The sequence below is a fragment of the Acomys minous genome (genome assembly GCF_964271855.1).
Source record: "Acomys minous genome assembly, chromosome: 11".
NCBI lineage: Eukaryota > Metazoa > Chordata > Mammalia > Rodentia > Muridae > Acomys > Acomys minous.
In genome coordinates this window covers 107535793-107561883 of record NC_140492.1, presented here as the reverse complement: position 1 = coordinate 107561883, position 26091 = coordinate 107535793, and the positions used below count along the sequence as shown (strand labels likewise).

Sequence of the window (26091 nt, the reverse complement as noted above, 5' to 3'; positions counted from 1 at the left end):
TTTCCCTGGTATGTATTTTGAGAGATAAGGATTAGTCATCAGAGCGTAACCAGCTAGTTATTAAGTAATTTCCCAAGATTCACAAATATATTTATGTAGCATTATTTTTCTCAGGTACATGACAGGCAAAAATTCTTCTCAGAAAATGAAGTCAACATTAACATGAGTACACTTGACCAATTATTTGTGGATTTGTTCACATACACTAATGTCAAACTATACCAATATAGTTATGTATAAACTGTGAATGCATGCACACTCTTAGTGACAAAGTCCATATGAATGGTTAATCATTGAGACTGAAACTTTTTTTTACTACCATGTAAATCCAACACATTATCACCAGGCCTTCTAGGCTGCAAGAGTATGGAATCTGCTTCCTCCCCCCACCCGCAGCACGCCGCCACCCCCAGATATTCAGTGTAAGAGGTGCTGGGATGGCTTTGTCTGATCTTCAATTGATCAAACCACAAACATTTACAGACCATATGCAGGTGGCACCTGCTTTTCACAATGGAAGTAAAGACTGACGCATGCTGAGGTTCCGCCTTTATAGGATCCCTCTGGCTAAATAGTCAACACTCGAAGGTATAACAGAAGACACCGGGAAAATAGAAAGATAAATGAAACAGCACTATGTCTGAGAGTTCCAGGAAATCCTCAGAAGTAAAAGAAGGGAGCTATGGCCCAGTCTATGTTTGTTCATGAAAACCCAAAGTTCTGCCATTAGCCTGAATCTGTTTACGTTCTTCTCACTAAAGCTTCTACTTTACTTAAATTAAACCAATTAAAAATACTCTTATTTTAAAAAAAAAACTATTTTAAAGAAAAAGCAACAACATTTGTTCATGGTTTGAGAGGTATTTTCACTTTGAAACCAGACAACATTTTATGTCAAAGCATGCCATGTCACAGTAGGATTTGGCAGTAAGACAGGCATGCAGACAGAAGGGGTTGTTTTGAGGTAAGATAGGCCTTGGTCTTCTTACCCGGCCACCCAGTCACAGGCAGCCAGACTGTGAGTCAGGCCAGATCTGGTTACCAAGCAGTTTGCTACTCTGTTGCTTAGTAACTTGAGTCTGTGGACCATCCTTTCCAGCTGGCTTTTCTGGAACCACGGAACCAGGGAACCAGGGAACCAAACACTGTAATAGATTTTCTGACTTGATCTTTCTCTTTAGATCTTAAGCTTTTTTGTGCCTTTACTTCTTAATCATTCAAACTAAAACCATTCTGATTGGGCTGATGGTTAAACTGGTGTTGTTTAAAATCCCCCCTGAATCAGAATATTCTCCATGGATCCTGGAGCCTTCCTTCTTTTCCAGCTACACGAATACTTATCAGAAATAAAGGTTGGCGACTTTCCTACAAGCCACATATATAACAAATAAAATCAGATACCTTTGTATTAACTCAGTACTATTCTGTAAAAGCTTTATTTTTGTAATAGTCACAGTACACATGTAGGGGAAGGAAATAAATGTGAATGTTTTTTGAGAGTCCAAAGAGGAGTGATACTAGAAGAGATAACAAATGGTGAAGAGGCAGGAAGACCTGGATACAAACCGTTACACACATACACACACACACACACACACACACACACACACACACACACACACACACACACCACTTCATTGCTGTATTGGTGAGTGTTTGTGGCTTTGTGATATTTTTCTGTGCCTCAGTGTTTAATGTGGATGCACAGGCCATAGCACCAATGAGGAGGTTCTAGGACAATTATCTTTACAAGGATTTCTGCAAACAAACTCAGGATACCAGGTTCGCACTTAGCCCACTGGCCCTGGGACTTGTTTTTAATTATTTTAAACTGTAGTTTGTTATCAATTTGTAGATTAAGTGGGCTTTTTTTAAACCTTGTAAATATTGAATATCTTTGTAATCATATGACTTTTGAGTTAGAGCGCCTGTAACTCAAGAGGTTGCATGACTAAGGTAAATATCAAGTGGTGAGCAAGCCTGGCTTCCACTGTACCAATCAGCCACGGCTTTAAAAACATAATTTTCTTTTCAAACGTAAAACCACTTGTACAAATCATAGTTCTGCTTCTCTGATGATTGGTTAGCTTCTTCCTGAGGTGGCTACTATAAGACAAAAAAAAAAGGTAGCTCCTTGCCTTAGGAAAAATAGGTTACAAAGTGTTGACACTTTTCTAGTTACCTAAAGTCACAGGGAAGTAAGACTTTTTATTTGCAAAGAGTAAATTAAAAAATAAAAGATACAATTTACATTATTTAAATGACATTTGAGGTTCAACTTTTAAAAAATATTTCTTCTTATCCAATCTCTTCTGTGCTTTCAAGAACATCCTTTTGCTTGATCGCCACTAGCAGCAACAGCTTCAGCAGGTAAAAATAGGATTCTTATCTTCATTAAGACAAATGTCAGTGGTCACAGGAAGTACACTGGAGTCATAAGAGCTGGGTCCAGTGGCCCTTACTTTCCTCCTCAGGAAGTGATTGTCATAGTTTGATTTTTGTAACGTAGCGAATATTCTGGGTTACTTAACGTGTTCTATAAGAGAAGTGAGCTCCTGAAGGCTCTGGTTCTAATGAACACTAATAATGTCTTTCATGTTCACTTCAAAAGCTAGAAGACAGATGCTAAAGAAAACACCCTGGCCACAGCTGATGCCGGAGCTGTCTGCCTCTTCAAGCATGGCTGCAGCGTTTAATCTAGTCCCCCAGTCATTACCCCGGGATGCTCCCAGCACCGTCACTCTTCACCTGAGTTCTCTCTGCAAGGAGAGCAGCAGTAACGCGTGTCTCTGAATGTCTTCAGAGGGGGAGCGAGAAGGGAGAGGAGAGGAAAGGGAGGCGAGGAAGAGAGCAGAGAGCAAGAGCCTGGAAGTTAACTAGAGAGATGGAAGGAGAAGGAGTGCAGAGTCCTCAAACAGTCACCAAGCAGCAGCTTTCAAAAGGCTACTTATGCAGGGTTAGCCTCCACACTCTAAAAGGAAGGGCATTTCCTTTATAGGTGACCATTTCTACCGTGTCTTGTGACTTAATGTATTCATAATTCATGATATATTCATTATATTCATAATAATATGACTATAGCTCATAGTATATAGCTCACTCTGAAAGCAAGTTCAGTTGCTGAAGAAAGGAGGACCGAGGAGTAAGTAGTCACTTTTAATCATGAGTAATTCTAGGCCTAGTTAAGAAAATATATACATACATACATACATACATACATACATACATACGGCAATGCCATGTAACTCCTTAACAAGATTTTTTTTAATGCTGCAATTCTTGGTTTTATTTGAAACAGTGCATATTTTTAAGCATTTTATGGAAGGATTTTACACTTGTCATTTACACAAATTACAAGGTTCTGCTTAAAGTCTTTTAAAAAATTCTAAAAATCCAGCCCATGTGCAGCACAAGAATATGCAAAGCTACATTACATTATTCACACTTTTATCAAAGGAGATACAAAATTCTGCCTTAATTGTTTCACAAAAGCCTTTGAAGGAGGCATAGTGATCCTCTGAATCGTAATCCTAAAGAAGGGATTTTCTTATTTAAAGATGCGACAAATAGTTACACCGTTGAACATATTTCAGTGGAAAGCACATGGGTACACAGGGCACTTATGAAGATAAGGTGCTTGCTACAATGTCACCGCTGTGCACTCTGTGACTTTCCCTTCCGTTCAGGGTGGCAGTGGAGCACAGGACACACTGATGTGTTTGGAGTCACTGAGAATTTTCTCATCCAGTCCTCAACTGGGAAAGAAAAATCCCCATCAGGTTATGTCTTAGAAAGACTTGATTTGGTTTTTAACATATAGAAAATTTTAAAAATAGCTTTGAGAGCTACATATAAGAGCGACTCTGGGTTTGGTCTCTAGCACCATGAGGCAGGGAGACCTTATGCATCTAGTGATAAGACGGTGATATTTAAAAAATCTGAGTGGTAACTATTTGGGTTTATTGTGCATGCTTAGGACAGTGCTGTAACTTAAAAAGTGGCCATAATTGCTCATAAGCTTCATCGTAGCAGAATGGGAAACAAGCAGGACGTGGTTGCATGGACCTCTAACCCCAGTCATGCCATGGCTAGAAGAAAAGGAAAGACTGAGTTGTAGGCCAATCTGAGCTAATGTAATGAGTTCTAGGCCAGACTTGATTACACAGTGTAGCCTTGTCTCAAAAACAAAACAAAACACAACATAGATTGTGAATAAAAGGAGCAAAGGTTTTGTGATTTAATCATGACTACACACTGACTTTAAGATTTCCATTACAGAAATCTCTAGGCTTTATTTTCATTTCATGACTCCTCTTGGGCCTAATACAAGGCAAATGTGCTAAAACTGAGTGAAAGAAAAAAAAACACAATAAAAAAAACAAAAACAAAACAAAACAAACAAATACCCAACTAGACAACAACAAAAACCAAAAAAAAAAAACAAAACTATTTTCTGACTGGTTACTCTGAAGTCAGCTGAAACTGAAGGTTAAATGAGGAATTCTATAGCCTTGGAATTCCTGATGATGTCATAGGGAACTCCTTACTAAGATGAAATCAGAAATCTGGGTACAGTCATGGATGGCACTGTGTTATGTATTAAGTACAATCCATAAAACAATAGTGACAAACACGGATGTGTGAACGGTCTAACCCTGACACAGAGGCAGTTCAGGAAATAGCCACTAGTGTTTAGTGACACAATTAGTAACAGTGACCATTGAGAGTGACAGAAGCAAATCGTGCTACAGAAATCTAAAAAGGACAAGGTTATTTCTGGTTGGCTCGTTCTCCAAGAGAGGAAAGACTTGAGAGATGTGTGAAAAGGGGATGGGGCAGAGAGATGTACCCGCCATCAGCAAAACCTTTCTTTATTGTCTTCCCTCCCATAGTTAAAAAACAAAAACAAAAACAAAACAAAAAAAACAAACAAACAACAACAACAAAAAAACCCCACTCACTCTGTTGGGCTCATAGAATCATAAAACACATTAAATCCAATCTACTCAGAAACAACTGACAAGTTAGCCACCTGGAAATGTAAACACCATCCTAAATGTCCATGTGGACCAAAGCTAGGAGTAGGATTTAGTACACAAAAATAAAAATATCAGTAAGGATGCTTGCTAAGCATCTATCGACATGAAACACACTCTAATTTACATATAAATGAGCAAAGGTTTTGTGATTTAATCATGACTAAACACTGACTTTAAAATCCTCAGCACAGAAATCCCAAAATTGTACCTGCCATTCTTGGGAAATTGGGTACCAGGGAAATGGAAGTATATGTTCAGCAAGTTATCAAAAACCACACAGCTGTTACATTCAGACCCGCAGCTTCAGCAGTCTGGTTTCTGACAGCTTAGCTGCTCTCTGCTTTAGGCCCCACAGTTCCTCGGCATTGGGTCAACTGCGTAAGCCGCACTTTAAGTGGACCAGGAAAAGCAAATGAAGTATCCAGACTGAAGATACGCTTGGCAAACCAAGGACTCAAGTGGGTGACAAACTGAAACTAAAGAGAACTAAAATATTGATCAGTGTCTCTAGTTATGTGACATGTATTAAGTATTCACCATTGGCAGAATAGGACCCTGGCCTTTTAGTGGGTTAATCCAAAGCTCTGTGTTAAAACATGTATAAGGAAGAAGAAGAAGAAGAAGAAGAAGAAGAAGAAGAAGAAGAAGAAGAAGAAGAAGAAGAAGAAGAAGAAGAAGAAGAAGAACAACAACAACAACAACAACAACAACAACAACAAGAACAAGAAGGAGGAGGAGGAAGAAGAAGAAGAACAAGAACAAGAAGAACAAGAAGAAGAACAAGAACAAGAAGAACAAGAACAAGAATAAGAACAAGAAGAAGGAAGAAGAAGAAGAAGAACAAGAAGAACAAGAACAAGAAGAAGAACAAGAAGAAAAACAAGAAGAAGAAGGAAGAAGAAGAAGAGGAGGAGGAGGAGGAGAAAAAACATCCAGGCTGAGGGCATCCTACACTGATGAATGACAAGTGCAAGGACGGTCTACTTACAGTCAAGGTCTTTTCACTCATTATACCTAACAAACAAAAGTATTGATAGGGATGGTCCTCACCTCAGAGGTTTACAGAGGCCAAAGAACCTTCGAAGTTCAACTATGGCACAGAGAGTGAACCAGGCCATCCTTAACACACAGTAACCACAGCTGTTGACCAGACCTGTCTGACCTTGTTTCCTGGGGCCGAGCTGAGGCATGTGGCCCAGCCTCTTCTGAAGTTAGATGTGGCGCAGGGCTGAGCTCTAGAGGCAAACAAGCCTTAGTGGTCCATGAGCTTCTAGACTTGCCTCCTAAGCGCTCACCACTACCATCTTTCATGTTCTTTATCCTTCTGCAGCATTGGCTGTCAGCACTGGGGATTCTGCTTTGAACAAGAGAACCCACAAGATGGTAGGACCCCATGCCTGTCTTCTGAATAAAAAAAAAAGAAGAAGAAGAAGAACAAGAGGCAAATAAATGCCATTCACTGTGTCAATCCACTGAGATTGGGAGGGTGTTTTTATAGAATGACAAGCTCTGTAACAGAAACAGGTGCCTTCCGACATTACTCTTTTGAACTACAGTGTAAAGTACTTAAAGCCAAGAAATAACCCTTGTTCAACTTTATAACCATTACACATAAGATATAAACATTCAAGCTAAGAGCATACTATTTATGCATGCATTAAGTGGAAGGCATGCAGCAAGCGGAAGCCAAGATGCTGAGGCAGGCTCATAGGAAGCATGCGTTTAAGCAGCTGATGATTTAGGAAGTAGGAGATGTGAATATAGTTAGAGTTGTGTCTGTGTGTGCATGTATACTTTGAATTTTGCCATTAAAATGCTGAAGAGTATACTTAAGCACATTGTGCTCGTAAATAAAAATTATGAATGAATAGTAGAGGAGAAATTGAGCCTCGTGCCTCGTGCAAAGCCAGAAGCACAGACGGCTGTCGGAGGATAACCTGTGGCATGCGTGAAAGCCTTGGGCTCGCTGAGACAAAATGAAAACACCGAGATGCTATTTCCAACTCCCTCTGGGGTGGTTTCCGCTGCTGAGGGAAACCCTTTCCTCCTGAGTTAATTAAGGATGGATGGCATGCGTATCTTTTCCATTTCTGTGGCCTTCTTTATGCTGCCTGATCTGTCTGAGACTGGATAGACCAGAAAGGAACAGTAGCAGCAACGCTGTGTTTGGAGTTTTTCCAGACAGCCCCAGAAAAGGAAGTGCCATGGAGCTCAGAAGAAAGCCTGTTTTCATGAGATTTCCTGCCTTCTCTTATACTCAACATGTCCAAATAGCTCGGATAACCTTCAGCTGAACTCTAGGCCGCTTCACGTGGGCTGAAATCAAACGCTGAGTGATGCTTACCCTGTCAGCAATACACAGTCTCGGGGACTATGATAATAAAAGACAGAGGGCACCAAAAGGCTGGTCCTGTTTCTTTGTCACCTGAAGCCAGCTTTCCTGCCTGGCCCTCAGCGCCTGCTCTTGAGCCAACCCCTTCCTTTGAGCATCACCCAGTGTTTGCCCCGCCATCCCTCTTATCCTCCGTTGGTTGTTGACAAAGTTTCCAACATCTTCCTCAGAGGAACTCATCAGTTCCCAGATACAGTTTTTTAACACTGAAAAAAATAATCCAGCATTTGCCTTATCCCTCGCATGGCCACCATCTGCAATGGAATGTAGAGTCTTTGCCATCTAGCTAAAATCTAGAAGACAATAGAAACACTTCCTTAGTCAGACATTCTGGAGTTGGATGTGTCTTTGAGTGTGACGTACCTTTTATTTGTGGTGTCATTCACTTTCACCTGTCATATTAATGTAGTCCTGGGCACAACCATGCCACTTATATCTGGGCTCCCTCTATTTCTTACTGCATCCTTCTTTGAGTCTCCCTGCCCCACCCCCACCCATTTTATTTTGTTGGTTTTTTTGTTTTTTTTTTTTCATCTCAGACACACTGGCTTGCTTGAGAAAACTCTATAAAAATCATTCAGCCAGTTTTCCCGTCTCACACCCATACTTTCTCTTTGTTATGATGTTTGCTTCATTACACTTTATATCCATGTCATCAAAATGTAGAGGTCATATATGCGTAGCACCTAAAGTTAACTAATCCTATATCCATTGCAGACATCAGAACAGGGGCCTCCTGATATAAGCAAGACTTAAATTTTTTATTCTTAGGCAGAAACTCCAAGGAAGCAGCTTGACGGCTTTACTTAAATATTTGTTATTTTCAAGAGCAAGAAAATATCGAAAGTCCTCCAGGGGGAAAAAAAAGTACACTGGAAGAAAATGCATAAAATAACCTCACCTATTATCATGATAAAATATTCATAAGGAAAATATAAATATAAAACATTCAAAACATCCAAATTCAAAGGACACGATCAGAGTATCATGTAGTGCCTGTCATTTCCTGCGGGCTTGCTAACCCCTTTCCAGCTCTCTGAAATTTGCATGATGAAAATTATAAACACAATCAAGTAGGAAGCAGTTTTAGGGGGCACGTCTTTACACACTATTGTGAGCATCCTGTTCAAATGGGTATCACTCAGGAGACAGCTAAGTCTGATGACCCTCCCCTCCGTTCTGGTCCTCTCTGGTAAGAATCTGGCAGGTACATTAGCTTAAGAAATCAAAGAAACGCCACCACTTAGGAAGGTATGGGAGTAAACCTACATTCTTTTGTGGCACCTGGAATCCAATTTTCTTGTAGGAACTTGCAATAGCGACTGAGCTCTGAGAACCACCCACTTCAACCACTCCTGTTAGCTATCTCTAGGACTCCTGCTCTGACTTGGGCATTGGTGGGACATACTATGAAGGTAGATTACTTCCGATAAATCACGGGAACGGAATGATGATCTTTCTCCCCACCCCCAGAGTCGCAGGAGGAGCAAAATCCCTGAACCGGTATGGCTAACGTTTCAGGGAATCAGCGCAGACCTTACCACGTATGTGCCACTGTGAAGCGCCGCTGCTTGGGGATGTTGCTACTGAGAAGCATCCTGCGCAGGAGCCTGGGGGAATTCCTGGGAGAAATCACCGGGGAGAGCTTAGGAGAAACGGATTTCCTCGCTGTCTTGGACTTTTCGTGCTGCAACAGGTTTTCCCGCAAGGATTTCACAAGATCCTCGTTGAGCCATGGGTTTGGAACATGCGGATTATCCACTTCAGGGACGGTTAGGGTGTCCGGGCTTGTCGTCTGCTGAGCCATTTTCCTGGTCAACTTTGTACAGTTGGCCACAATCCAGGGCAACGTGGTTGCCTGGCCTATTTCCAGTGAGTCCAGTCCCTTGATCCAAGTCTGGGAAATATCCAGGGAAACAGGTCGGTTCCAGCTGCTGTTAGTTCATTCCGCCCCTGCCTCAGTGTCTCGGTGGAGGCTGCTGGGTGTAGACCAGACGAGCGCACTCCCCCGCCGCCGAAGCCTGCTCAACGTCACCCTCCTCCCCCAGCCCCAGCCAAAGATCACTTGACGAGCTCGGGAGGCTGGGGAACATGGAGGGGAGCCACCGCACCAGCTCGGCTTTTGTCAGCCCTGCAAAGCAGCCTGCTAAACTATTGGAACTAATGCGGCGCAGCTGCTCCAGTGACTTCTGCTTATGTACATAAAAAGTCCTGGGGGGAGGGATTAACCATCAGATGCCTGCTACTCCTATGTTTGGCCAGCCTTTCCATTTGCGTATTCCTGAATGCGAAGGAAAGAAAAACTTGGAACTTGACCTTCCTCTTCGGCAGGGGCTATTTATCCCTCTATGCTCTACATTCATAAAAGAAAATCACTAGTGCTTTGTTTTTTTTCCCTTTCTCTCTCTCTCTCTCTCTCTCTCTCTCTCTCTCTCTCTCTCTCTCTCTCTCTCTCTCTCTCTCTCTCTCTCTGTCTCTAATAAGGGAAGAATAAACAACCAGTAGCTAGACAAGGAGAAATATTTCCCTGCTTCTAAAGTCAGTCTGATGTATCCTATGGGACAAATCACAAGCAAGTAACTCAGACACACACACACACACACACACACACACACACACACACACACACACACACACACACCTCCCTCCGTGCCCCTTACAAACCAAAGGTTTCAAAACGCTACACAGGAAGGACGAGATGGGCGACTGTTGGGTTTTACAACCCTGTTAATTATGGTTCTTTCAAAGCACCAAGCAACACTATTTAGACCCACAAATGGTGTTTGTAATCTCTTCGTAGTTAAACTGGCCTCCTCCCACAAGGGAAATGGTTGTTTTCATAGGAATAGTTAAAAAAAAAAATGGTAAGGTTTCAGTTGTTATATTTGTTATATATAATTGATGTAGTCAGAAACAAGAGGGTAAAATAAACCAAGCTTTTCATAATTTCTTGTGTTGCCTCCTAAAAGATTTTAATTTGTGGAAAAAAAATGTAGCTTCAATCAACTTATTTAGAGAAAGTTTAAAATAAAGAGGAGAAAGTGTTTTCTTACCGGAAAAGAGTAAAAAAAAAAAAAAAAGAAGCAAATGTTAAAACAAATTAATAAGCAATAAAACCTGTTTAATTGCATTGTGCGGATCCTGCAACGGTGTGAAAGAACAGGCCACTGGCACAGCGGTGTCTCCAACAACCTTGTGACTTTTGGGGGAATCTCAGATTATCTTACAATTGTTTTAAAAAAAATACTTTTTTTGAGGAGCTACAGAACGCATCCAGCCTCCCACCCCACCCCACTCCCACCAAAAAAAAAAAAAAAGGAGGCTGAAATAATTAGAGATAGTGATTGGAGGTGAATTGGTCTGAAGTGGACAGGCTCTACGGTCACGGTTTACCTTAAGTGTCTATATTTCTCTCTACCCACTGCGCTGCTGTGCCTTGCGATTTAAGTCTTTGCCTGTCAAGTATTATAGATATAGAAGAGATACTCAGAAGTTCTGTTCACCAAAACCTAAGAGCGGCCACTTGATCCATCTCTCCTGACAGGATGCCTGTAACAATTCACTGGGACACCCATGCCGTGGTTTAATTTGAACTACTTCACGCAAAGATTGAAATTTGAAGAGTTAAGGTGTGATTGTTTCTATTCCCAAAGAACTGCTATCGATACAAAAGGCTTTCACAACCTGCAGACATTAAAGGACAACATTCTTCACTGAAATAAAAGGCATACATCTGTGTATATTAATTCTACTTCTATATGCTGCACATGACGATAATAAATATTTTGAAATTATAGGTACACACAAACATAAAGTAAGAAGAGAAGCTAAAGACTACATTAGGAGTCACATAAAATGGTCTGTAAAGCTGCATACTGTTTATCCTCAATGAATTTATTTTAATTTAAAATTTAAAAAAAAGATGTTTAGAAAAAAAAATACACCAGAATACTCAGAAAACCATCTAATCAGGTACAGAAAAATATGCTGCGAATCACGGACACATGTGATGAAGAAAACCTTAAAGACACAAAAGGATTAGGTCCCAAATATGAAAACTACCATGGCCCATACCCCAGTAGATGGCCCCACACCCATGCACACCCTGTGAAGTAAAGAATAGCTTGATACTGTCCTTGTCCTCTTCTCTTCAGGAAGAGAGCAAGGGCAATGCGTTTGACAGAAAAAGGACTAGACAAAATACTTAGGGCAGGAGATACTTAAAGTCTAGTTCCAAGTAGACAGATTGAGGCTGAGTGACCAACAAAAATCTATGACGGCAAGCAAATGGGCTCAGTTGGGGAAACCCTTAGGTTTAGGGTGTCGTTCAGTGACCCAGAATGAGGCTGTGAAGAAAAGTAAATAATCCCAACTGTGGTCTTCTCCTAAATGATCCTTTATGCCAAGGCTCACAGGGTCAAGGCTCCCTGGAGATGATTACAATTAAGCTGACCTAGAAAGCAATTATCTATTGGGACCTCACCAAGCCTTGTAGTTAGACATGGATCAAGCCTGGTGGAGGTGTTTGGCCAACCTCCCACAGCCCTGGGGTGGAGTAGGGGTGGGGGTTGGTGGGGGTCTTGTGTAGAGACCCAGGATTGAGGGTCTCTTCAAGGCCCCCACATCGATATCTATGATGGTTCCACATCCTGGTTACTGGTACTCCCCCCGAGTTACCACAAATGATGTACTGTATACTGCTTTCTAGAAGTAAAAAAATTAATTTCGTTTTGAGACTTCTCTGTCACCTCCTTGGAACTGGTAGAAAACCCTGCTGTGTGGTGAAGTCACACTTAAAAATTGCTGCCTTAGGAAAAACAATTTGTTTTTGTTTGTTTTTGGTTTTTGAGACAGGGTTTCTCTGTGTAGCCTTGGCTGTTGTCCTGGATTTGCTTTGTAGACCAGGCTGGCCTCAAACTCACAGCAATCCACCTGCCTCTGCCTCCCGAGTGCTGAGATTAAAAGGCGTATGCTACCACTGCCCGGCTGGAAAAACAAATTTTTAAGTGTTGAAGATAACTAGAAATGGGTAACATTTGGATAAACTGGTGATGATCTCTAGAATAATGCCGGGGCCAACGGGCGCTCTTCCAGCAAAAGCACTCTGTAGCCCTGCCTTGTACACACAATCTCTTAACAACTGGCTCTAAGGAATAGGTCTGAAAATGCTATACTTACTAGAAGCGGCAGCTAAATAAGGCCTTCGGTTTTTCACAAGTGGAAATTTGGTCATAGGTGAAATGTTTGGACATCATCACCACCACGACGCTGGGGAACAGCAGATAACATTTACCTTTCCTAATCACCTCTTGGTGGGTTTTCAAAAAAAAGTGTGTGTGTGTGTACACATATATCTCATATTAGAACATTTGGGGTCCTTTCCAAATAACTCTAAAAATGTGTTGTTGTTTTTAATTATTCATAAACTGTAAAACAAAGAAGACAAGAGTTATGAAGGTCCTGGGACAAATTAAGCGTGCTGTCTGTATTCAGGTGAGCGCTGGGTTTCCTACAATTGAAAGGAAACAGTGATGGGGCTCATTCAAAAGAGTGGACAAATTAAAAATAACTTATACTTGACTAGACAGCACTGTTTGCTTCTCCCATGTTTGTTTGGATTAGGTAAACATGCACTGAAGTGAGACGACACTCAAATCGCCCATGGGATGTACTCAGTGGGAACGGCCAGAACAGGTGAGGCTGCACAGCACAATAGTTAAGAAGCTGTGGGCTCTGATTTGAACCCCAGCTGAGCTTCTGTGTTTTCTGTATTATTTTAGTGATTTAGTCCCTTATTTGTGAAATGGTAGAGTGATAAATTCTACATAATAACATTGGCATAAAACCACAGCAAGGAGCCTGGGGAGATGACCTGGTTGGAAAGTGCTGGCCTTACAAGCATGAGGACCTGTGATCAGATGTCTAGTGCTCACATCAAGGGGGGGAAAAGTAAATAAAAGTCATGAATGGTGGTGTACATGAAATCCTAGCACTGAGGAGGTGAAGACTGGAGAAGTCCCTGGTGCTCACGAGACTGCTACTCCTGCTGCGTCAGGGAGCTCCAGGTTAAGGCTGAGAGAGAGAGAGAGAGAGAGAGAGAGAGAGAGAGAGAGATTGCTGCAAAAACTAAAGTGGAAGAAAGATAGACGAGCCAACAAATATCAACCTCTTTAATCCTTATGTGCTAGGATTTTTGCATTTTATTTTATTTCTTGCAATCATCCTAAGAGACACACTGTAACTAGGACCATAAGGGCCAAAGGTCATTACCATCCAACAGTGGTATTCTTGGGATTTTTATTCTGTGCCTACGAGGTACCAGAGTCCTTTGTTTTGACTTTATGCCACATGGTGTTCAAAGAAAAGCTGATCTGATAGTTAACTTAATTATGACTACTACTATGGAAAAACAGTTCGTGTTCTAGTTAACAGAAAATCTGCCCTGGGCTCCACTCAGAACATACATGTGGCGGGATCTGTGAATTCTGCCAAGTCATGGCGTTCTTATGGAGGCAGGGCAGCTGGAGGGGGAATTCCTGAGTGGCTTTTTTCCCCCATCTATCTATATGCCTGTACTCCTTTAATGTGTGGCATTTTAATTAAAGTCCATAGTAGGGTTCCACTTTGCCAAACAATATATTCTTAAACTCCCACTACATTTTACCACATTCAGAGTTCATATCATTACAAAATATGACATCCCTCTAACTAGTAGCCTATTGGAATAATTTTTTCATAATCGCAGCCAACTGGCACAGATCTCTTTCATGGCTTCCTCCCTCCCTCCCTCCCTCCTTCCCTCCCTTCTTTCCTTCCTCCCTCCTCTCTTCCTACCTTCCTTCATTCCTTCTTCCCTCCCTCCCTCCCTCCCTCCCTCCCTCCCTTCCTTCCTTTCTTCCTTCCATTCTTCCTTTTGTTCTTGTTTATTTTATTTCTATGGATATTTTGGCAGCATGTGTGTCTGTGCCTTTGGAGGCCAGAAGAGGACATAAGATCTCCAGGAACTGGAGTTGCAGGCAATTGTGAGCCACCATTTGAGTGCTGGGAATAAACCCAAGTTCTCCAGAAGAGCAGCTATGCTAAGAGCCCAGCCACCTCTCTAGCTCTTCTTTCATACCTATCCGCACGGCACTGTGGCTATGTTCCCCTAACACCCTCTGCTGTCTCATCCCTTTCCCTCTGAACCCCTCCTCCTTCCCAGCCATTTCCTCAGTGGCTGTACCATCACGACACCAAAAATATCTATTTGAGAACGATTGATATATTCAATCCTTCCAACCAAGGGACTAAATCTGAAATATGAAATTCAGGATCAGAGCAATCAATTAGTTTAACAGGGATTAAAATGACTATCCAAAAGCTAAACAGATAGAACCACAAATATGAAGCAGGGCATGAGCTAAAGTTTAAAATATTGTGCATACACAAAGTAACAACAGCCTGGACAAAGAAAGTGGTTTAAGTAGGGAGAAGATATGAGATTTTTAGAGTCTTCACTGAGTTTAAATAAATAAATAAATAAATAAATAAATAAAGTATACTTGTTAGTTTGGTAGGTATCATATAGTGAGGTTTAACTGTGGCTAATCTGATGGCACCGTGTTTTATAACTTAGAAAGGGAAGGTTCTCAAGTCTGTTCCCACCCAATCTGAATTTGTAAAGTAGAAAGGAATTAAAGAGGCACTGACTATTCAGATCTGCTCATTGGCTTCATATGAGCAAAAGCGAAATAATGAAGTCAAAATTGATTGGGTATTTCTTAGCATAATCAATTATACATACCACTAATTGAGATCCACCTAGTTAATCATCAGAGACCTGCTCCCATTTTAAGGGTATTCAGAAGCCACTGAGCAAGATGAATACATGCAATCCTTAAGGTTCCATTTATAGTTTTACTACACAGTACAGTCTTGGTTCACTTTAATGAAAAAAAAATCAAGCCTGTTGAATGTTCCCAGGGTAATCTAAGTATTAGGCAGTATTTCATCACTTTGCTTAAAAGAAAAGTTAACACAATATAGAATACTACATCATTAACTTCAAAGTAGCATGCTTTCTGTATGTCTGGGGGGAAAACAACATTATAACCTAAACTGGCATTTCTTCATTTGCTCCTGAAACATCCACATAAACAAGACTTCTAGGAGCAATGATTTCTAGCTGCTAAAACAAACTCCAGAATGATCAGACATCAAAACTGACCATGGGAGCTGGGCATGGTGGTGCACATCTCTAATTTCAGCACTCAGGGAGACAGAAGCAGGTAGATTGCTGTGAGTTGGAGGCCAACCTGATCTAAAAAACAAGTCCAGGACAGCTACACAAGAAAAAAAATCTGTCTTGAAACAAAACAAAACAAAACAAAAAGACCATGGGTTTTAATGGCTCCAAAAAGTATAACACGTTATCACATTTTATTATATCTAAGGGCTTTTTGTTTGGTTTGGGTTTTGGCTTTTGCCCGTGGAATAAGCAGTAATCAAGCACTTTGACTTCAATTTGCTGATCCCAAGCATCCAATATCCCACTGTATCTGAAGCATATCATCCCTAGCCCACTGAATCACTGAAAAGACCACTAGGCAAAAGTGCAAGAAACATGTGTACCATCAGCATCAGCACTTCATCCTTTATCACTCAGCTTGACCATGCTAAGCACTCCAAGGTGGTACACACTATGGCTTACTCTCTGAAGCCGATAAAGTCACCTACAGAAGAAAATTTGTATAGCTTCCTCAAGGTCATGCACATCAAAACATCTCCAAAGTTTCTTAAAGTCAAACCTAAGATATCTACAAATTTGCCCTAATGGTTCTTTGTATCATAACACAGAAAATCTTGAGTCTACCTTTAGAATCTTCATGACAGTACATAAAAATAAGCAAGTATCCATTGTCTTCACTCATATAACAATAGTTCATTATGAAAATGAACATAATCTAATGTGTATCCTAAGCCTGGAGAAATATTATACAATCATATTGAAGCCCACTGCAAACCCAACACCAACAAGCTCATCTCTCCATCCCTGTTCACCCACCACACATCCACCTACCAAGGAAATAGATTTTAGAGTCTTTTAAATTAGTGTAACATAATTTGTAAACTTCCTACGATCCGTACAAGTAACATTGGCCATAGTCTTTCTGCTTTTTGGATCTGGTTCTTAAGGGATAAAATATTTCACTACAAGTACCTATATTTGGTGAAGTATTGTTGCGGTTGGAATTCAACATGTGTAAATAATAATCCTGGAAAGACAAGCACATTTACAAGGTTATCATTTCCATAATTAATATAGGGAGAGCCCTCTGGAAACTATTGTTTACAGGGGATGATGAAATAAGGCATTGTAAAAAACAGGAAATTATTCCCAGTCCCATAGGCTAATGCACCATGAACACCATTTGGTTATTTAACTTCTCTCAACCTGCATTTACCAATCTAAAATCCTATAACTTTACTTAAACCAAGCTTCCCCCCAAATAGACAGTTTAATGGGCATTGTAGTGCACATCTTTAGCCCCTGCACTCAGGAGGAAGAGGCAGGCAGACCTCTGAATGAAGCCAGCCTGATCTATAAAGTGAGTTCCAGGAGAGTGGAAGCTACACAGAGGAAACCCTGTCTCAAAAAACAAAAACAAAATAAAGCAAGCAAACAAAATACAGTGTAGTGCTCAATGTATGAGTTCAGTGGGTCAACTGAATGATGTGTAGATTACATTTCAATAAAGAAATATTTAAAAAAATATTTACCAAAAATGGTGCTTTGATATACAAAGGCAAAACCCTTAAATATTAGGTCTTTGCCCTTGGTGTGCTTCTAGGATGTGGGATTCAAAACCTATTACCAAGTAGCAATATGGACTCTTCCACTAGTTCCTGGGGTTACTATACAGCACAGACTCTACTTTAAGCGCTATGTTCAGTGTTTAAGAAACACAAGACGGACAGAAGGACAATGCCATGCTATACAGGTGCCTTATCAATGCTAATATGGCCCTGAAACCTGTGAAAATCCCTTCCCTAAACTAGTTAAAAATTTTGTTCTGACATCTGAGTCACAGCTTAGGAGACAGAGTGGGAGAGCAATGCCTGAGTTAATTTAATATTTGGAATAAAAGTATTGTTTTACTTCTAAAATAGTAAAGCGGCAGCGAGAGGTATCTTCACTGTTACATAATAACCAAGTTTCAGAACATCAGGGCTTAATTGGCCTTTTAGGCTATAAAGGAGACACTGAAGCTACAGTTCCTCATGTCTGTCCCACAGTAGGCTAGCTGTGTCCAACCTACAGCGTACGCACACAAACAGCTTTCTTTTCTGATTGGAAAGGTAGTTGAACTGTACATCAGATGGTGGTCCGGACACTTCCTTTATGTTAATTTCCTTTGGATTTGTTTATTCCTATGTTCGTTCTCCAAGATAACTCTACCCTCCTCTTCAATTTATATCTACAGGTAAAAACTATAACCATCATAGAGGTTGTGTGGGGGTGGGGCGGGAGGTGGGGGTGGGGGTGGGGTTAGGGGTAGGACAACTGCGTGGCTAGCTCACTACGCCATATATTAAGCAGTGAAAGACTAGAGAAGTGTTACATGAGAAGATGCTGCCGGGTAGAAGGCATGTATAATTTACGGGCATAATAATTGTGCTGGATTTTGAACTTCCCTGTAGCCAAGAATCACTTGAACACCATGATAAGATGCAGAGTCTGATTTAGTGGGTCAGGAGGGAGACATAAGATTCTGAATTTCCAGATCTTTCAGGTGGTTCATAGATTACCCATGGACTACAAAATTTCCCTGTGTCTGTGCACCAGAATAAGTCAAGATAAATAGCCAGTGAGGTCTATACAGTGGGAGCAATGACTGGGATCGAGGTGGATGCTGTTTCTTTGCATTCAGCTATTTGTAAAATGCTTGATTATCCCCTAGTATTCTAACTACTAAATACATCTTATCTTATCTCTGGTATTAATATTGATTGTCAACTTGACAGGATTTGAAACAAGTCTCCAGGTAAGCCTGTGAGGGGTTATTTGGTTTAGGGCATGTCGCTGAGGATGTTTCTGGATTAGGTTAATTTGAAGTGAAAAGGCGCATCCCACATAGCACTGTTGCTGGAACCATGGACCATAGAAATGGGAGGTGCACCGAGTACCAACATTCACCGCTCTCAGCTTCTTGACTGTGGACGCAAACACACAAATGAGCTGCTGTCTCAAGGTCTTGATGCTATGATTCCCTTGCCACGATGGATTATAATCTTGATATAAGAGCCAAAGTAAGTCCTTTCTCCCTTTAATTGCACTGATCAGGGTATTTTATCACCACAGCAAGAATAATTAGGAAAAAGTATAATTACATTTAAAAAAGCACACAAACCCTTTGGGTTTTTTTTTAAAGCACATATAGGGCTGGAGAGATGACTCAGGTATTAAGAGCACTGGCTGTCCTTCCAAAGGTCCTAAGTTCAATCAATTATCAGCAACCAGATGGTGGCTCATAAAAAGCACATATAGTCTTAAAAAAAAAATAAGCCCATTCTATAAGAGGCAGCATTCAACCTCATAGTCAGCTGCATGTACATTCTTCCTTTGTAGTATTAAGGTAATGATGACAGTTACCATAAAATTCACCAGTCATTGAATCTCTACAAATTAATAAAAATTAAAAAAAAAAAAAAAAGAAAGAAAGAAAGAAGAAAGAAAAAAAACCTCCCATCAAGTTCCCAATACTTGCCTAACCGTCAGTCTCTGGGAAACTGTAAAAAATGGGCATGTATTTTTCTATCTAGTGCTTTAAAAGAAGTTATTCTGACCTGGAATTGCCCAAATGATTGCTAAATTATGTGTAGCAATCTGACCTTCTTCTGAAATTATTGTTATGTTTTTGTAGCATTGGAAACTGAATAGAGGCCTCACATACACCAGGAAAAATGCTGTGCCACAAAGCTATAGACACCAGCGCCCTTTTGAAATTAATATTGTCAATTCTAACAAAATAAACGTAAATAGTTCTATTCTAGTCCTATAAGGATATATAATTCACTAAGCCTGGTAACTATGATTTATAATCTTTAAGTATATAAAGCCAACCAGTAATTATTTAATCAGTTACCAGGGAAAAGCAATGTGTGGCAGACAAATGCGCTCGCTCCACCCACAGTGGACCATCTCTGCATCAGCCCAGGTGACATTAAGAGTCTGGAAGATAGTAAGCCTCAGTAGGGGGTCTTGGGGAAATGGCTGTGTACATTTTATGTTTGTATTCCATGTGCTTCCTTCAGCTTGCAACATGAAGCTGACACTAATCCATCAAAGACGAGTGCATGATGTGTTCCAGATCCTCCCAATGTATTCATCTTTAACATACGCTTTATCGCCACTTTGAGGAACTTTAGATTTCCAGAGAAATCAAAAGTTCCCATGGCTCCCCAGTCTCAAACGTGGCCCGGTAGCCTGGTTATCGGTATCTTTCAGAATTATTTTCACTTCCATCATAGGGGAACTCTAATTACCATAAAAATGGAGCTGTTATGCTAATGAACTGAGTGTTAAACTTTATCTGATTGTATTGGTTTAAATGCAAATGTGCTTATGTGGCTAGCAGCTACGTTAGTTAACAGTGAATACCAGGCCTGGTGCTGTCAGAAATGATTGTGTGCGCATAAAGAAGTGTTTCTGGAGTCTTCTGTAAAAGCCATGGTGTCATATGTTGTGACCCTTTGGCAGCTTCATTTTGTTCTGCAATTTGTTCTTCATTTTGATCTCCTTTTGCTATTTTTAGCTAACGCGTGGCTGTCCATCAGCCATCGGAAGGGCATTCTCATTTCCTAGTTTTCACTCTAACACAACACACAGCCTTGTAAATCATTGGTCATATATTGTAGGTAATTTAATTTTTTTTTAAAGAAAACGCAGTTTGAAGTCAGATTGTTAAATGCCAGGATATCGGTTTTTTCACAAAAGTTGTCTTTTCTTTTCTTTTTTTTTTTTCTTTTTGATGATGATGCAGATGCCTTCAACAACAGTGCTCCATCACCCAGAATTCTTTCCTCCTCCCTAGCCTGACCCATCTTCCTGTACTCAGCGTCAGACCCCTTTTATCCTGTCCTGTGAGCAGGCTCCCTCCTGGCCCATACATTTGTTTACATGGAGGTACACAAGTCCTTGTGCCTCACCAGAACTACTACAAGTGTGTGTGTGTGTGTGTGTGTGTGTGTGTGTGTGTGTGTGAAATTCTTTCTAGATGAGCCCTGAAATCAGAGGCTCACGACAGCAGTGTGCCTGAGTGAAGGCATACTTACTTTTCCCTTATTCTCAGTAATAATCATTTTACATGTTTAAAGACCAGTTGGCCAGGAATCTACTCCTAACTGCCTTATTCATCCCAGAGCCTGAGATGAGCCAACAACTCTCTGGGACACAGCTTTGTTCTCTGAAACAGCAGGGCAGGAAGGTAGCCGCAAAGGGCCATGAGCCAACGTTGCCAGTGAAGGGAAGGAGGTTCCCCATGACTGCCATTTGGGTTTGTGTTCACAAGGGAAAACTGAGACGACAAAATAAATAGGTTGTCACTGCACTCTTTTGTCATTTGCCAGGGAAATTCTTTGTGGTATTCCTTAAAATCCGAGAAACCCATTTCCTCGGTTTTTGTACTTTTTTTTTTACAGCTTAATCGCTACCGAGATTAAATAGATGATAATTTTCATAATAAACATGTTTCTGTCACTTTTCTAAATCTACACAATCAATAAGCAGTCCCTGGCTTACTGTGCCTGTGGGTGTCTACGGTATAAACACCACCCACACAATTTAAAGATGGCAACATGGCGTTGGTGATGCCAAGGTGGGGAGTGATACCTGACTACATTATACATCCCTATACTACACGGCACCTTCACGAATAAGTACAACTAGCAAGTGGCAATGAGAAAATAGTAAATAATAAAAAAGTGACATGTTCTGAGTTATTTTGTGTGCTCTCTACTGAAAAGAGTTTGCTTAACTGAATGTTTATTAATTTAATTTCAAAACAATTGGTTGTTCAATGCCAGAACATTTGAAAACAGGTGCCTGCTAGGTCAAGAGGGGTCAGTTTTAAAACATCGCTGCTTATTGGTCAAGAAGGGTCAGTTCTAAAACATCGCTGCTTATTGGGTGTTGGGAGAGCCTCTAACGTGAGGAGTTGGTCTTCCGGGGTTTCCCTAAAGCTGTTGGTTTGATTGACTTTTAGATGTTGCTTTGTAGTTTCTCCTTTTAAAAAATCATATGTGTATTGCTAATTCATTTCTCAGGGCTCTGTTCCGCTTCTGAAGAGGGAATGGGCAGGTCTAAGATTGCATTGTAGGGCTTCTTGAGTATTCAATACATATATGGTTAACTAAGAAGCCCCCAGACTAGACACAGGCGTATGAAGATTATAGTAAGCTTTTAGACTCTGGAGCCATGTTTTGTTTTACATGAAAATGATGCAGAGAAGGGGTGTCTTTCTACAGTTACAGGATTTGAAAAGTAAGAGTTGCAGTCTTCAAATTGAGAAACGTACATCACTCCAGAGAACGAAGAGGCATGTGTCTAAGATTTCCAAAAGCAACTTTCAAATTAAAAATCAGACCACCAGTCAGAGGTTGTGCAGTTTTGACATCTGCACTGGTAAAGTCAAACGTCTTCAGGCGCTTGTGGAGGAAGCACCAGAGGAAGGGAAATCACACAGATCCTAAGTATGCAAGAGGTTCAACTTCCGCTCCGTTCCTACTGGTTGAAAACAAAACAAAACAAAACAAAACAGCCAAAAGGCGAATTGTACAGGTCCTGACAGTAAGCTGTAAGGAAGGGAAAGGCACGGAGCAGGCTGGAACATGCACCGAAAGATCGGTATGGAAGCAACCAGGAAGTTCATTTAATTAGCTTAGCTAATTAGCCTTCCTGTTAGTAGTTTAAAACATCTTTGGCGTTACTATTAATGCAAGGGTGCCACAGTATTTGGGGGATTCTATTATAAATGAGTGAATCAACTAATCAAACAAACAACCCAAGTTTATGTTTTTTTTTTTATTTTTATAAAAACATATTTTGCCAATCTTCAGGGGAGGGGGCATCCTTCTTTTTAAACACTGATGACTTGGCAATGATCCAGTAAATAGCCCCACCCACTCTCATACCACCAATCCCCACTACTAAACTCAGTGTGTCATCAAAAAAAGCACTGAAAATAAGAGAGAGAGAATAATTGGGAAGATGAAAGGGTCCAGGGAGGGGGTAGGCAAGAGAGGGCAGACAGGGTGAATGAAGCCATAACACACTATATATGTGTGGAATTGTCAAAAAAATAAATAAATAAATAAAGTGAGGGAGAAAGAACTTTAAAACACATGAATTAATTTTTAGGGCATCCAGAACATAAGACTGCATTAAAAAGGACACACTATTTTGGAACTTTTTATTTACTCTCAAAGCTTTCTGGTCTCTGAATGGAATACAAATTATTTGCAGCCCATATTCCAAAGAGAGTATGGCAGAGAGCAACCGCTACCCTCCAGTTTAAATGAATGTAACCTTCATATGTGACCCCCAGATATTTCTCTATAGTAAAAGTCTGACTAGATTATTTCTAAAAATGAGCACTGTAGTCACTGATCTACTGATTCAGCCCACGAATATTCACTGAACACAGTCTCCTCCAAAAATGTGTGTATGCAAATGTTAAAAAAAAAAAACCACAGGGCACTAGGTCACTCACATCTGGAGTATGTAGAAAGTGACCTGTTATACAGCAGTCTAGAGTGGTCAGCTACTGGCGCCCACTGATGTTATTTCAGAAGATGAATATGGAAAAGAAGAATCACTGTTTCTATTCAGTCAGCAGGCAGGTGGATATTTGAAGTATTAAACTGAAACAAATTAGTTTCATAAAAGCAGTGGCTTTTATGAGAAAAATGGGAACATAATTAGATTTTACATCTTTTCTTAAATTTGATGCAGGCATTCTTCTATAGTTCTTTTATATTTGTGGGGGTTAGGGTATAGTAATTATATTTCAATACCAGATACAAAATTCTGAGCTTCACTGTATCTTTTATAAATGCCTTTAACATGTTTCAACTGTATTCACAGGCAAAGGACACTGCTTTTGAAGTACTTCAGCCTTCTCTGTGGCATAGAGTATGTGGTTTACTTGTGATGCAATGCCTGCACTTGTTGCCAATGACAACGGTTGTTTTCTTCATTAGGTTTTATGTGGTTGGTCAGGTTATGTCACGAGAATTGTACTCAGAAGAATTATGAGTCTGTTGAATGCCAGCTTTGTGCACAGACTGCAGTGTGTGCTGGTGGGGAGGTGGCTCTCAGTTTTGTCAAGGCAGAAATGCAGACTCCTGGGTACCCTGTGTGACCTTTGCACGTGAGCTGGCTTCTCTCGCCCCCTACTCTAACATCCATTTTCCAGCCACTGGAAAATGGCACCATGTGTGTTCAGAAAGTTCCACTAATCAGTTCCTTTCTGCTGTTCTTCTGTTTCTGTGGCTTCAAGAAGCCTTGAACTGCAATCTCCTGGATGCGTCACTGAGAACAACTTAAGTCAACTGTAATTTTCAACAGATCCTGAACATGGATTTGGAAAGATCAGGTGTTATTGAAAGGAGTTATAAGATATTCAGGCTGGAATCCAATTGCTTCCAGCTTGTCTCCTCCCTCTGTGGGTTAACCAGTGTTTCCAAAGCCGCGGGGCATTAAGGCTCCTGAAACAGCTAATTAACAGAGCTGATCCACGTTGTATGGAGCCTGAGTGTTCCAGGCCGCTGTAAAACCTCAGCTTCCCCAGGCTGGCAGAAATGGTGAGGGAGCAGAGTGCTTGGAGTTGGGTTGTGACATCTTGCTCCTTGCCTGTGGCAGAAAATAACCTTCTCAACGGGCACTTTAGGTGAGAACAGTCCTCTTCAACAACAACAAAAAAGGTCTCATTGCTATGGCTGTGAAAAAGTAAATGAACATTTCCTCATGTTCAGACTGTGAGTCACAACTGGCCTGTGAGCGGGCTGGAGCCTGCGGCAATCCCTTGACACACTGTCCAGAGAATCACGGGCTTGGTGAGAGGGTGAGTTAGCTTTGAATCAGTTTTCCAACGGGCAAACAAAACCCGAGTAAAGCGGTATTGATCTCCTTTTCCAGAGTTTCCTCTACTTATCCATATAAGCAAAAATATAATCAAACTTACTTGTTAAAAAAAAAACAATTGGACAGGTTGAAGTGAACTGGCCTGGCCTTACTTAGACTTGTACTTTAATAATAAAATCATTTACCACACACAGAAAAGTGTTCTTTCATGCCCCTGGCTTAAAACAATCTGTCTTCCATGATCTTATGAAGGATGTCTTTCTACAACGTACCACCTTCTACTTCAATAGACTTGATTTTTTTTCCTTGTTTCATGGAAGATAATACACATTTTTAAATGCTTCTACTGCCATAGCAATCACTACCAAATGCACATCTGTATAAATTATTCATCCTAGGCTAGCAGACCAAATAGTTTGTACTCAGAGCACTCTAGCTGTAGAAATCTTCCCAATAAGCTTTTGAAGGCCTTCACCTCATCACTCACCTCTCTCTCTCTCTCTCTCTCTCTCTCTCTCTCTCTCTCTCTCTGTTGAGTTTCTTTTTGTTCATTCTTAAGACAGTGATTTAACATCACTTGCACTCAGAATTGTTTACCTCTTAAACATAGGACCACATTCTCTATATCCCTTTGACTAGCTCTTTTGTCATTCGTATCCCAAGCATAGGTTTATGTTACCTTTTTATGCTTAATGTTTATAATAGCCTTATAATATATAAAATGAAATGATAAAGGGCTTATGTAGAAATGGTCAAGCAGATCAATTAATGGATGTGACTAGGTCACTGGACTAGATTATACCTATGGGTTCCTTAATGATGGGTTTTGAGGTAATCAGAATGAAATATATCAGTTAGCAGCTAAAAATTCATATTCAGTGACATATTAATTACAAGTCCAGTTTTAATTCATGCCTAATATACATACACCTCCTTTAGCCAAGTTCTCATTAAAAGACCAAAGAAGCCTGATATTTAAAAGCTGTGTGTATAGGCAGGTGACTTTCTGTTAAAAATACTAAAGATGTGTCTTCAAATGCATCATTTCAAGCCAAAAGCTTGGAATGATACTAACAGATTGATTATAACTGCTAAAAGAAATGTCTAGCAATTGGAATTACAGTCTAGCATTTGCCTGTAACAACTAGCTACATTTACAGCAATAGAAAAAGGAGCAAATGGAAGCTCCCTAAGAAGGATTTAAGGATTTTAAAACTGCTTTTAAAATGCTTCATGATTTAATGTAAAACAACAACAACAACAACAAAAGACTACCAGCATGTTTGAAGAATGGACTTTGAAAAGGTCCAGTGACTGGTCATTTTCAGGTTTAGTGTTCCTTTCTGGAAAACACTCCTTGTGCAAAGAAATGAACCAAGCAACAGGAGCTTAGCCCAGTAACAAAGTCTTAGCTGTGTGAAGGGAAAGGCCTGCCTGCTTAAGAAGCAGCAGCATCAGCAATTTGAACACTTGCTGGGGGATAACCCTACAGGAGGGCACGGTGGGAGAACGGAGCTTAAAATGAAGTGACACGGAGA

General features: G+C 40.6%; 1 protein-coding gene across 9 annotated transcripts in view; it reads right to left on the bottom strand.

Annotated features, from left to right (window-relative positions):
• Positions 1-26091, bottom strand: part of PDE4D (phosphodiesterase 4D) — a 1423826-nt gene that overhangs the window by 673569 nt on the left and 724166 nt on the right. The window contains exon 1 of one of the 9 annotated variants that reach the window (XM_084801387.1): positions 8973-9822. The exons of the other annotated variants lie outside the window; for them this stretch is intronic. Coding sequence (XP_084657513.1) covers positions 8973-9238 — 266 coding nt within the window. The 5' untranslated portion in view covers positions 9239-9822. Of the gene's footprint in view, positions 1-8972; positions 9823-26091 lie in introns of those variants that run through there. 9 annotated transcript variants of the gene reach the window in all.